The sequence below is a fragment of the Mytilus galloprovincialis genome, chromosome 5, assembly GCF_965363235.1.
Source record: "Mytilus galloprovincialis chromosome 5, xbMytGall1.hap1.1, whole genome shotgun sequence".
In the NCBI taxonomy this organism is placed as follows: domain Eukaryota; kingdom Metazoa; phylum Mollusca; class Bivalvia; order Mytilida; family Mytilidae; genus Mytilus; species Mytilus galloprovincialis.
Window position 1 is genome coordinate 58,009,248 of NC_134842.1, and position 15,213 is coordinate 58,024,460.

Sequence of the window (15,213 nt, forward strand, 5' to 3'; positions counted from 1 at the left end):
ATTTATGTTAAAATGATGCTTTTTCGAATATATCAGTAGAATATTATTTACAATATATAGAATTCGAATCTTCATTCACAACAAGCCGAGTTTATTTTTTCAGGAAACATTTCAAATCAAATCAAATAGATTTTAATTAGGCTTCTTGTCGGCAAACCAAATCCTTATTGTTCATTGAATTAACTCCTTCTACACAGAAATGTACATGTTTTATTGTTTATAGGGTGGATCACTTGGAAAAGGCACGGGGGTAAAGGCTCATTCAGATGTGGATCTATTGGTAGTGCTCAACGATTTTCGAAATGTTGATGATTTACGAAATAATATGCCGAAAATACTCTCCAGTTTTCGAGATTATTTGCTTGCTGCAGTAAATACAAAAACCGGAATTAGAATTCAGATAACAAAATCGCCGACTCCTTTCACCCTCCAATTTAAAGTATGTTGTGCTGAGGACAGAGATTGGTTTGAGGTAGACTTACTTCCGGTCATTGACGTCTTAGGTAAGTCTTTACTTCAAAACACGACACAAATCAAATCAAATCAAATCAAATATTTTATTATAGTCTCACCTCTCTACATGTACAATACAAACATGAATACAATATATACAACATGTTTTAATTAAAAGTACAAAACAATCTTAAAAACATTCGAGAGCCACTCTCAAAAGAGTTATGAGAGACTTTTACATAAAAAAAAAAAGGACAGCTCGATAAAAATACAAAACATTTTTATCTATATAAAACATTCTTCCTTTGAATTAAAATATCATGGCAGATTTTGGCAGAATAAAAGCACAAATTTTGATTTGTAAATAAAAATATAAATTTTTCATTATCATTTAAGTCTACAAAATCAATATTAAAAGAAACTGCTCTAGTAAAAAACCTCTTGTCTTGCCTGTGAATATAAAGGGCATTTGAGTAAAACATGTTTCTCATCTTCAATGAGTTTCTGTTGCATACATGAATCATTAAAACAAAATCTATTTTCACTTAAAACCCCTTCATATCTGCCTGTTTCAATTCTAATCGGCGCCACACCACATCGAAATTTAGCAAAGGCGCTTTTATATTTTCCTGGCATATGAACACTTAAATATAACTAACAGAATTAATGAGTTCTGTAAATATTTTTTTATAAATGTATGATTTGTTATTCCTTATACTTATTCTTCTAGGAGTGCCCTTTATGTTGTTCTGTGTGAATAAATAAACTCATCATAGATACCAGGAATAAAATTTAATATTTACGCCAGACGCGCGTTTCGTCTACAAAAGATTCATCAGTGACGCTCGAATCAAAAATGTTATAAAAGGCCAAATAAAGTACGAAGTTGAAGAGCATTGAGGACCAAAAATTTCTAAAAGTTTTGCCAAATACAGCTAAGGTAATCTATTCCTGAGGAAGAAAAGCCTTAGTTTTTCAAAAACTCAAAGTTTTGTTAACAATAAATTATAATGAACATATGAGAAACCGTTTTAAAAACATTGATTTTTCTACAAAGAGCATGCATTAATTTTGATGAACGTTGGTTTGTTTAAGGTGGTACACAGAACTGACTAAAATTTATTTTGCCGGTTGGATTTTCCAAAATTTTGTCATTGAGAAGTTTACTATTTTCTTGCAAATACTCAATAGAACACGATTAAAACGAAGCTTAACATTTCCTTGACAATATAACATGATTAAAACGTGCAGCTGATTTTTACAGAGGTATATCCCTGTTGTGTATGTTACATTAACAAGATTACCACGAACTAGTACCTTTATTATGCGGGATTCACACATTGCCGATTATTGCTCTCGTTTCAGATCAGACAGCAATAAGACACGAAAAGTGAAAAAGTCGGATTATTATCCTCAATTATATGGAATGTCCTATCATTGTCTGAACGCAGTCGTTTAAGTTCGTAACAGATTCCTACGGGCCGTGAATGGTCCTGATAGTTCGGCGAAGCACCCCGACATTTAGGTGCGTTCCGTAAGATTCGCGGAAAGTCAGCCGATTTTGTATCGTCGGATTACAAGCGTGACTTTGCCATGACAGGTTCTGCTGTATCGGATCAAAAGCCTCACATTGTTCTGTGTTTTCTGGACGGTGTCCTGTGGAACGGGAATAATCTGGAGAAATTTTTCGTTCCTTTTTTTTCTGCCGATTGAGTCCAGATTGCATCCAATCTTGTCGATTGCGAACCGTCTTTGCCGAAACCGTTCCGGAACAGTCCCGTTATTAATACGAAATACGTCAATGAGTCCCGACAATTAAATAATACAATACGACTGAGACCAGACAAAGACGTTTGCAATGCGATAGAGCGGACCGTGATAGGATTACGTTCAGACAGTACCTGATCATCCCGAGTATGCCGACAGTTTACGAACGGATAACTTCCGTCAGAGTCGGTTTACTGTCTGGTCACTGTCTAATCTCTGTCGGATTACATTCGGTAGAATCGGGACGCAGTTGTGACAGACTCGGTAAAACTTTACCATTCGAATGATACAAATCGGATTAGAAGCGAATTGAGAACGGGATTATCGGGACAAATTTGGTTGAAAAGGGTTGAATATCGTCGCTTCCTGATCAATATTTGATTGTTGTCGTGATTAAAAAATTAAAGTTTGAATTTCCATCCACGATTCACAGGATCTTGATCAGACTGACAAATTTAAATCGGGAATGGTCCTGTCAAGGACGGCAGTAAAAGTCGTGAATGTGTGACCCCAGCTTAACAAACTCATGTTTATGATCCACCTACGATAGTAGAGAGGCATTATGTTTTTTGGTCTGTGTATCCGTTCGTTCGTCCGTCCGTCCGTTTGTTCGTTCGTTCGTCCGTCCGTTTAACCGTCTGTCCCACTTCAGGTTAAAGTTTTTGGTCAAGGTAGTTTTTGATGAAGTTGAAGCCCAATCAACTTGAAACTTAGTACACATGTTCCCTATGATATGATCTTTGTAAATTTAATGCCAAATTATAGTTTTGACCCCAATTTCACGGAAAATTGTACACAGCAAATGATAGTGCAAGTTTCAAGTTAAAGTTTTTGGTCAAGGTAGTTTTGGTGAAGTTGAAGTCCAATCAACTTGAAACGTAGTATACGTGTTCCCTATGATATGATATTCCTAATTTCTATGCCAAATTATAGTTTTTACCCCAATTTTACGGTCCACTAAACATAGAAAATGATAGTGCGAGTGGGGCATCTGTGTACTACGGACATATTCTTGTTAACCTTTGTCTCTCTTATGTATCTACTGTTGTGGCATCTTAAATATATCATGTCGTATATCCGTGAGCTCAAATTAGAATCTATACATAAGCCAGCGATAAAAGTATTCAGGTATAGGATAAAAATCATAAAACATGTAAAACAACTTAATAGTTATCAAAGGTACCAGGATTATAATTTAATACGTCAGACGCGCGTTTTGTCTACACAAGACTCATCAGTGACGCTCAGATCAAAATATTTATAAACCGAAACAAGTACAAAGTTGAAGACCATTGGTGACCCAAAATTCAAAAATTTTGTGCCAAATACGGCTAAAATCATATATTCCTGGGATAGGAAAATCCTAAGGGTTATGAAAAATTCAAAGTTTTGTTACAGAAAATTTATAAAAATGACCAAAAATAATTGAGATTCATGTCAACACCAAAGTGCTGACTACTGGGTCGGTGATACCCACAGCAGTTACATTGACCCAGTGGTGTAAATAGTAATCAAAGGTACCAGGATTAATCTTATCCTAGACTGAAAATTTATCGAAAGTTTAGGAATCCGAAAAGTGATATGAAATTACAAAATAAGGTACTAGTAATAACTTTTAAGCATACGAAATTATGTGATCTATGAGCTACTGCATTTTTATTAACAACTACATATCTAAGTAAATACATCTGGATTTAGACTTGCAGCTTACAAATATGCAGGGGCCAACTGAGGCCTACCTGGGTTGCGGGATTTTCTCCATGCATTGAAGACCCATTGATTGCCTTCGGCTATTATCTGCTCTTTGGTCGTTTTTGTTGTCTCTTTGACATATTCCCCATTTCCAGTCTCAGTGTTATATGCATAAAGATATATATAAAATCAGATAAAATCTTCTTAGAGAAAACAAAATTATTAAGATATAGATGCATTGAGTGTAACAGTTTTCTTCTGAATAATATAGAGCAAATTTCACATTACATTTCATTGCATATAAGAAAATAACCATCACTGGAAGTTATTCCATCACCCAACCCCCTTATTCATCCTGTGTACAAGCTTTAGTAATCATGACATCTCCACTTTCCAAAATATTCTTTAATAACCCCAAATAAAAAAATAATGATGGTGCTTTGAAAACCCAAAGATATATGTTTATGACCAAGAAATTATTTTATTGCAATAAAATGTAGGATTGATTACCTACAACTGCTAAATTCTAGGAAATGTTTACGATCTATTTTCGTATGCAACCGGATGTGACGTACTATGATTTGGTGGTATTACACCTTCACATTAAAATGCCAGATTTTTATTGGCTAATATGAGGGAGACAATTTACTCTGTCCAATGACTGAGCGGGATATATCTTTTGGAGTGTCACCCATGCAATCAAAAATCGATAATTTAAAGCACAATCGTTTTCATATCAAATACTAGTAATTAATTACTATGCTCAAGTTGTACGTTTTGGCTCAGAACTTTTTCGTAGAATGTGAAAATAAAAAACCCTTCTTGCTTCACTGCTGTTAATTTTTCTAATATCTGTAAAGTTTTTATGTACGTTACGTCATGGTGAAATATTTTATATTCAACAGTGAAAGACAATAATAATAGGACATTCAGTCTAGCATCTGGTGCAAGAAAATTGGTACCGTTAATTTTATTACTACCACTGGGTCGATGCCTCTGCTGGTGGACTATTAGTCCCCGAGGGTATCACCAGCCCAGTAGCCAGTACTTCGGTACTGGCATGAAAATACGGATTGTTTGTGTTATTTAAATTTGCTGTTACAAAATATTAGAAATTATTTTAAATTAAGGAATGTATCTCCCTCATGCAAAGCTCTGATTCCTTTCATTGATTTGGCTTTACTTTATGGACCTTTTGGATTATTGCTCTTCATCTTTTATATAAGCTTTGGATTTCAAATAATTTGGCCACGAGCATCACTGAAGAGACATGTATTGTCGAAATGCGCATCTGGTGCAAGAAAATTGGTACCGTTAATTTTATTAATAAATTTAATAACAAGTTACAGTATTGTCTCGGGGTAAACATCTGCTTGATCACCCTCTCAGATATGTGTTATTTGTATAATGTAACTAGTCACAAGTCACATGTTTGAATTATCAGGCCTATGTATAGGTTTGATTCAAGAGTTTTTTAAATATTCCATTTTTAGTGACATTTTTATAGATTCCTTTTGATGATTATTTGTTTCTAATGGCTTCAAAACTGATTACAAACTATATTTCTAAGATAGTGACGTCAGAAAAGGTTTTCTATAATAATCCAAAATATATTAATTAAGAGGAGAAACACGATGGTATGCCTTGCTTTGCCTACTTATATGACAGATAGTTAATGTAGAGCCTTATTTCAAGGCAGCTACTAGTATACTCAAATATATTTTAGACAAATCCACTAGTATTTGCAATGATTCAGTAAAATAACATGGAGTATAAAAACAGTTAATGAACAACCTGTACAATCTAATTTGTATATCTTTTTTTCAGTCACATGTTTTTCTTTATAAAATCTGTTTCTTTAGGGGTGAAACCACCAAATCACAAATACCCACAAAATTGCAGCTAATTTTTATGTCCCTCACTGGATCGCGGAGTAAATTTAAGTTTTAATTCCTCATTCATTTTAACAATTCTATCATTAGTTAGTAAAAGTTACCTCAAAAGTTTTATTTACTGGAAGACAAAGATGTCAAATAGTGGTATTTATCACACTAAATTCTTTTTTTTTTGTATCATATTCAACTGTGTGTAGGTAGATGAGTTTGATAGTTGATCATTTTTTGGTGACGGTTCACACTATATTCTATCATGATTTGGATTTTTTGAAGAAATTTTGGTCGAGTTGTTCATGTTGTTGTAGCTGTTTTATTTCATTATACTAGAATTTTTGGAATTTTTGGTCTCTAATGCTCTTACACTTTTTTACTTATTTTGGTTTAAAACTTGTTTTGATCTGAGCGTCACTGGTGAGCCTTATATAGACGAAACGCGCGTCTAGCGTATCAAATTACAATCCTGGTACCTTTGATAACCAATTTCTCAAACTATTGAACTGATTAAGACAAAACTTGACAGTGATACTTGAAATAAACAGTATTACCATGGAAACAAATAACATTCAGTTTATTCAACGGAAATATCTTCTTTAGGTGTAGTACTTAACATCAGGTTACATACGAAAAAGATTCGAAAAAAATATTCCCATGAATTTGACAGTTGCAGGAAATTAATCCTGTGTTTCATTGCAGTAAATCAATACTAGGTCTTATATCTTGGTTAATTCACAGCACCATTATTTCTTTTCATTAAATAAATAAATAAATAAATAAATAATCTTTATTTCAAGAGGATGATCCCATTAGTTAAAACTAATCTTCCTGAGAGTCCTCAAAATAATAATAACATATTTATAAGTACATAGAGTATTATAAAGTTATATTATACACAATATACAATTGTATTTAAATAATAATGAAAAAGCATATTAATTTGCACAATTGATGAAAAATTTGTAACATTTTGTTTTAAAAGATACAAGTGTATTACTCATTTTTATTTCATTTGGTAAACTGTTCCATATTTGAGAACCTGAATATGTAAATGTTTTCTTTAAAAAAATTGTTTTTGATTTTGGAAGATTTAATAGTTTTTCATCAGCTGAACGTAAGTTATAATTTTGATTATCAGTAAAATGAAAATTTTCTTGTAAATAGTTAGGAACCATACCATTTAATGATTTAAATACAAGTATTGCCTTTTGGTATTGAATGCGTTTTTCCATATTTAACCAGTGTAAACTATTAAACAATAAACTGGATGATGTCATTATGTCAGCTTCTACTATAACCCTAGCAGATTTCTTTAATAACTTATTAAGTTTATTTATTCCACTTTCACAACAGCTTCCCCATATATTGCAACAATAATCAAATAATGGCAGAATATAAGCATTAAAATAGATAATACGTATATGCATAGGTAAATATTTTCTTATGGTTTGTAATAAATTGATTCTGTTTGAGATAGTACATGACATTTTATCTATCTGCTGATTCCAATTTAAGTTTTTGTCAATATATAAACCAAGAAGTTTTTCACAATCTACATTTTCTATTTGTTCATTTGAAATATTGATATCTAAACTGTTTCCAGTTGAACAAAGCCTTTGTTTTGAACCAATAAAATCATTTTGGGTTTGTACAGAATATTTTGGAAACTTGAGTTTACAAGGTTACTAAGGCTTGAACACAGGTGAAAAAGAGGTGAACATTGTTTAACTTCCAGTGTTGTTTATTTTCTTGTATGAAATGCAGTGTTATGAGATTTTTTTTCTTTTCTACAGTACTGGAAAGGATAATACTGCCAACTATTTCTTTATTTGAAACAAAGATAAATTCTGAAAATAAAACAAAGACTAATACGGGAAGATCAATGGTGTATTTTACCTTTTGTAATAAGCACATTTCGAGAACTCTAGTATAACATTGCAAAGAAGCCGAAACTTGTAAATGACTGGTAATTTTTCAATAACACGAAATACACTACACATGTATATAGAAGTGCGAAATATGGAGACAGACTATACATTACGTTACAATCAGATACGTCTTTGCATGTTTATACTAACAATTTGTACAACAAATAAACTTATCCTGCTTCGTCAACCTATTTGAATTTATTATTTCTAGATCCGTCAAATGTTCGTAGAAGTTTACAAATAGTATACGACAGGATGGAAGAAGAGTGTTATAACAGGGATTATTATGCTAAATGTGTCGCAAGGCAGCAAGTTGAATTTGTGAAGTTTGTTCCCGCTCGAGTTAAAGATCTTATTCGCTTAATCAAGTACTGGAATTACAACGAAGAAGTGAGTAGTTCGTTTTAAATTGAAACAATTAAAACCTCGTCTTTGAAGAAATTTGTTTCAAACTATTGAATATAGATGACACCTAATAAGAGGTACGAGTGAAGCTATAGTAAATTCTAGTCTGTATAGAATACAGAGGATTAAACAGAGGCGGGTTAAGATTCCGAAATATGCCCTGAAATAAGAAATTCTTTTGTTTGAGTTGTTTTCCTTAGGAGGGACAATTAAATTAATTGCTTTGCCAATGCAGAGCAAGCGGAAAGCAAAATCTTTTAATAAACTTTTGTTATTTCTGATCGAAAATTGTTCAAAGTCTCTATTTCACTTCGCTCCAATTTATTTAAGGTTATCTGGTCTGTCTAGTAAATTATTAACGTCCTTGCAGTCCTTGTTAATCGTCTATCATGCAACTATATTTCCGCTGGTTGTGCAATTGAATAACACCTTGTCATCGGAGTTGTTAGGGAAAGGCCAGAAATATCGATTACCGAGCCCGTCAACTGGATAAAGAATGAAGAAGTACATGCTACTTATGGATGCACTTGATAAATTTCCTTGACACTGACACAAATAAACGCCTTCAAAGTAGACTCTGAAAAATCTGGTGATGTTTAAAACTTTCCAATTGTTATCTTCCCATTTCTTAACCGTAACAAACCCTTGGTCCCATTGTATGACGTTTTCATATATCAATTGATACGTAACATTCATGCATGTTCACACTATACAAACCCCTTTGACATGGGTCTGCTCCTTTAAAAAAAAACCTGCTCAAACATTGATCTCAGGTAAATCAAATCAAATCAACACTATATATATTTTACGTTCGCCGTCACGAATTGATTTACCAATACGATATGTATAGAGCGATAGTATGGGATCCCATTTTAATAATATTAATCCAAATACGTTTGTTCTTTATATTTTGGCAATTTATGGATATCAGTCTGATTCTAATATTTTAGGTTGGTCTTTCATCGTTTTGTATTGAATTATTGGTGATACATATCTGGAAACAGAAGGGCAGTCCAAACAACTTTAAATTGCCACCTATGATTCAGGACGTTTCCGAATTGATTGCTTTTTTCGATGAGACAACAATCACGTTTGACAATTACTATAATCCTGATAACTATGTTACAAAAAATGGATTGTAAGTATGTTTGTGCTTTTCAAATTCTATTTAAACAAGATGAATATAGATTTCCTTTTGCAATAGTAGACTTTTTGCATATGGTAAAAACAAACCAGTTGTGCAATGGATTGTCATTAAACATTTTATATCCTTTTTTGTATCATCATTACAGAAATCTGTAACTTCATAAACCAAAACTTCTTCTTAACACAATTAGGTCAGGCTGCTAACAATATATAGGGCAAAATAAGTAAAAATGAACCGTTGTTAATCACATTCGAGTAGCTGCTCCTCCTTACCTAACTCGCTTGTCAACGGTAGTGTCAGAGGACCGATGATTCCGCGTTTCAAAGAAATCAATTAACCGAAGTAAAGAATTTGTTACTGTATAAATGCACTGTCAATACCAATACTGGTCTAAATACAGCGATGCAGATAGCACCGTAGATTAACCGTACTTAAGAGCAGTTTTGAAGGAGAAATGCGCACTACAGGGGTTTTAAGTTGGTAAATTCGATAAATTCGATCACTATTTTCACAAAGAGTTAGTATGTTTTAGTGTTTTGCTAGTTTAAATGTCCCAAAAAATATAAAAGTAAAATCACAAAAATACTGAACTCCGAGGAAAATTCAAAACGGAAAGTCCCTAATCAAATGATAAAACACATCAAATGAATGGACAACAACTGTCACATTCCTGACTTTGTACAGGCATTGTCAAATGTAGAAAATGGTGGATTGGACCTGGTTTTATAGCGCTAAACCTCTCACTTGTACTACAGTCGCATCAAATTCCATTATATTTACAACGATGCATGAACAAAACAGACATAATAGGTAAAATAGTCAAAATATGGGTACAAGACATAATAGGTGAAATAGTCAAAATATGGGTACAACAGTCACCACTGTGTCACAATCTCAAAACAAACTAATATTAAACAAAAAAGCACAAAAGGCATCTATCAATTTTAAAAACCACATTAATTGCTTTGCGTGTTTGACGTTAGAAAATGTAAACGTCATACAGGAAGAAATATAAAATAATTTTGTCGTTGAAAGTATTTTCAAAAAAATTATAATTTCACATGGGGAATGGTGGTAAACAGGGTTAAAAAAAATCGAAAAAAACTAATTTTAGAATAACACTTTGTGTTGTCCTGTACCTCCTTTTACACAATATTTATTTTCAAGTCTTTGACAAATTTCTTTGCAGTAATTCTTTTTTTCTTTTTGGACGCATTGTCTTGTCATATTCATATGATTCTATGACAGCAATCTGCCACATAAACCAAAATGAAAAAAATATTTTGCCTGAAGCGTCTGTTATGATTTTCTTGAGGTTCCAGTTTGGTGAGTTATTTAGAGATTGTCATTGTATCCTTTCAATTTTGTTGACAATTTTTAGATGTGTCTGGGGTTCTATACTATCGCTCCATACTCCATATGTGACCTAACAAGCGAAATGTATACTGGTTTTGTTGTTTTTGTCTGTATAAGCTATCGAACTTCGAGCTTTTGCTTTTCGTCATTAAGATGTAGTATTGCTTTGCGTTGAACCTCATTACCAATTGGTTTGCATATACGTCTATGTTCTAGGAAAAATTGGTAAAAAATGTTGGAAAATGGGCAAATCATTATAATTTGGTATTTTCAAACAGTCGTAGCAAAACAAGAAGTGCATCACCATATGACTTTATCATCACCAATAACTTTTTTACAGGAATATATCAAAAATCAGGTTACGAAAAAAGTTAAATTCTATAAATTTCTGGCTCCTGAGGTGTACATCCTTAAGAATTTCTCTGATTAATGTCGTTTCTTTATGATTTTGTAAAGTAGACAGTCATCAGCGAATAGTCAAACTGAATATTTAACTGTGTCTGAGAGAGCATCTATTATGATAAAGGAAGAGTAACGGTTCTTATACTGTGCATTGTTACTTCTTTTGATGTTTCCTTTCTTCTACCACTTTCATTTTTAGCTCACCTGGCCCGAAGGGCCAAGTGAGTTTTTCCCATCACTTTGCGTCCGGCGTCCGTCATCCGTCGTCGTCCTGCGTCCGTCGTCCGTCGTCGTCCTGCGTCGTTAACTTTTACAAAAATCTTCTCCTCTGAAACTACTTGGCCAAATTAAACCAAACTTGGCCACAATCATCATTGGGGTATCTAGTTTAAAAAATGTATCCGGTGACCCGGCCAACTAACCAAGATGGCCGCCACGTCTAAAAATCCAAAGCATTTAGAGCAAATCTGACATGGGTAAAATTGTTTATCAGGTCAAGATCTATCTGCCCTGAAATTTTCAGATGAATCGGACAACCTGTTGTCGGGTTGCTGCCCCTGAATTTGTAATTTTAAGGAAATTTTGCTGTTTTTGGTTATTATCTTGAACATTATTATAGATAGAGATAAACTGTAAACAGCAATAATGTTCAGCAAAGTAAGATTTACAAATAAGTCAATATGACCTAAAAAGTCAGTTGACCCCTTTAGGAGTTATTGCCCTTTATAGTCAATTTTTAACCCATGTTTCGTAAATCTTAGTAATCTTTTACAAAAATCTTCTTCTCTGAAACTACTTGGCCAAATTAAACCAAACTTGGCCACAATCATCATTGGGGTATCTAGTTTTAAATTGTGTCCGGTGACACGACCAACTAACCAAGATGGCCGCCACGTCTAAAAATAGAACATAGGGGTAAAATGCAGTTTTTGGCTTATTACTCAAAAACCAAAGCATTTAGAGCAAATCTGACGTGGGTAAAATTGTTTATCAGGTCAAGACCTATCTGCCCTGAAATTTTCAGATGAATCGGACAACCTGTTGTTGGGTTGCTGCCCCTGAATTGGTAATTTTAAGGAAATTTTGCTGTTTTTGGTTATTATCTTGAACATTATTATAGATAGACATAAACTGTAAACAGCAATAATGTTCAGCAAAGTAAGATTTACAAATAAGTCAACAAGACCGAAACGGTCAGTTGACCCCTTTAGGAGTTATTGCCCTTTATAGTCAATTTTTAACCCATGTTTCGTAAATCTTAGTAATCTTTTACAAAAATCTTCTTCTCTGAAACTACTTGGCCAAATTAATCCAAACTTGGCTACAATCATCTTTGGGGTATCTAGTTTAAAAAATGTGTCCGGTGACTCGGCCTACCAACCAAGATGGCTGCCACGTCTAAAAATAGAACAAAGGGGTAAAATGCAGTTTTTGGGTTATAACTCAAAAACCAAAGCATTTAGAGCAAATCTGACATGGTGTTAATTTTTAATCAGGTCAAGATCTATCTGCCCTGAAATTTACAGACCAATCGGACAACCCCTGAATTGGTAATTTTAAGGACATTTTGCTGTTTTTGGTTATTATCTTGAATATTATTATCATTGATTATAGATAGAGATAAACTGTAAACAGCAATAATGTACAGCAAAGTAAGACCTAAAAATAAGTCAACATGACCAAAATGGTCAATTGACCCCCTAAGGAGTTATTGCCCTTTATATAGTCATTTTTTAACAATTTTCACAAAATTACTAACATTTTCCACTGTAACTACTGGGCCAAGTTCATTATAGATAGAGATAATTTTAAGCAGCAAGAATGTTCAGTAAAGTATAAATAAATAAATTTAATATAAAGTATTGGTATTGAATTAATATTTAAGAAATATTTTAACCATACCATTTACTTTACAAGAATGAAGACTATGATTTCAGTGTCATGAGTTTTAGTTTATTGGACTTTGTTGTTTAAAAGTTTCTTTGTGGTAATAAGATATATCAAAAAGAAACTCTTCAATGAAAAGATAGAATATGTCCTTTTCCAGTCTGTCCTGAGGTAATGAATGTTTATAATGTTCACTGCATTACTTTGATACTTTGTTATTTGTTATATTATGAATACTTATGTAGTATTTGTTATTATTCACATACCCCTGTTGGGGTCTTTGAGAAATAAAAAACTTGAAACTTGAGGTAGAGTATATGTATATGGAAGAGTTTGCATAAGTTTAAAAATATAATGGGGACTCACAAACTGCTTAGTATTTTTAGCTCACCTGGCCCAAAGGGCCAAGTGAGCTTTTCTCATCACTTTGCGTCCGTCGTCGTCCGGCGTTAGCTTTTACAAAAATCTTCTCCTCTGAAACTACTGGGCCAAATCAAACCAAACTTGGCCACAATCATCATTGGGGTATCTAGTTTAAAAAATGTGTGGCGTGACCCGGTGAACCAACCAAGATGGCCGCCACGGCTAAAAATAGAACATAGGGGTAAAATGCAGTTTTTGGCTTATAACTCAAAAACCAAAGCATTTAGAGCAAATCTGACAGGAGTAAAAATGTTTATCAGGTCAAGATCTATCTGCCCTGAAATTTTCAGATGAATCGGTCAATCGGTTGTTGGGTTGCTGTCCCTGAATTGGTAATTTTGAGGAAATTTTGCTGTTTTTGGTTATTATCTTGGATATTATTATAGATAGAGATAAACTGTAAACAGCAATAATGTTCAGCAAAGTAAGATCTACAAATAAGTCAACATGACCAAAATGGTCAGTTGACCCGTTTAGGAGTTATTGCCCTTTATAGTCAATTTTTAACCATTTTTCGTTAATTAAAGTAATCTTTTACAAAAATCTTCTCCTCTGAAACTACTGGGCCAAATTAATCCAAACTTGGCCACAATTATCTTTGGGGTATCTAGTTTAAAAAATGTGTGGCGTGATCTGGTCAACCAACCAAGATGGCCGCCACCGCTAAAAATATGAAATAGGGGTAAAATGCAGTTTTTGGCTTATAACTCAAAAACCAAAGCATTTTGAGGAAATCTGACAGGGATAAAAATGTTTATCAGGTCAAGATCTATCTGCCCTGAAATTTTCAGATGAATCGGTTAATCGGTTGTTGGGTTGCTGCCCCTGAATTGGTAATTTTGAGGAAATTTTGCTGTTTTTGGTTATTATCTTGAATATTATTATAGATAGAGATAAATTGTAAACAGCAATAATGTTCAGCAAAGTAAGATCTACAAATAAGTCAACATGACCAAAATGGTCAGTTGACCCCTTTAGGAATTATTGCCCTTTATAGTCAATCTTTAACCATTTTTCATAAATCTAAGTAATCTTTTACAAAATCTCCACTGAAACTACTAGGCCACAATCATCTTTGGGGTATCTAGTTTGAAAAATGTGTCCGATGACCTGGCCATTCAACCAAGATGGCCGCCACGGCTAAAAATAGAACATAGGGGTAAAATGCAGTTTTTGGCTTATAACTATGAAACCAAAGCATCTAGAGCAAATCTGACAAGAAGTTAAATTGTTAATCAAGTCAATATCTATCTGCCCTGAATTTTTCAGATGAATTGGACAACTGGTTGTTGGGTTGCTGCCCTTCAATTGGTAATTTTTAAAGAAATTTTGCTGTTTTTGGTTGTCTTGAATACTATTATAGATAGAGATAAACTGTAAACAGCAATAATGTTCAGCAAAGTAAGATCTACAAATAAGTCAACATGACCAAAATGGTCAGTTGACCCGTTTAGGAGTTATTGCCCTTTATAGTCAATTTTTAACCATTTTTCGTTAATTAAAGTAATCTTTTACAAAAATCTTCTCCTCTGAAACTACTGGGCCAAATTAATCCAAACTTGGCCACAATTATCTTTGGGATATCTAGTTTAAAAAATGTGTGGCGTGATCTGGTCAACCAACCAAGATGGCCGCCACCGCTAAAAATATGAAATAGGGGTAAAATGCAGTTTTTGGCTTATAACTCAAAAACCAAAGCATTTTGAGGAAATCTGACGGGATAAAAATGTTTATCAGGTCAAGATCTATCTGCCCTGAAATTTTCAGATGAATCGGTTAATCGGTTGTTGGGTTGCTGCCCCTGAATTGGTAATTTTGAGGAAATTTTGCTGTTTTTGGTTATTATCTTGAATATTATTATAGA

The 15,213-nt window shown here is 33.4% G+C and overlaps 1 protein-coding gene across 1 annotated transcript in view; it reads left to right on the top strand.

Moving 5' to 3' along the window:
- LOC143076119 (2'-5'-oligoadenylate synthase 3-like) overlaps positions 1 to 15,213 on the top strand; it is a 42,991-nt gene that overhangs the window by 4,975 nt on the left and 22,803 nt on the right. The window contains exons 3-5 of the mRNA XM_076251774.1: positions 224 to 503; positions 7,941 to 8,119; positions 9,085 to 9,272. Coding sequence (XP_076107889.1) covers positions 224 to 503; positions 7,941 to 8,119; positions 9,085 to 9,272 — 647 coding nt within the window. The remainder of the gene's footprint in view (positions 1 to 223; positions 504 to 7,940; positions 8,120 to 9,084; positions 9,273 to 15,213) is intronic.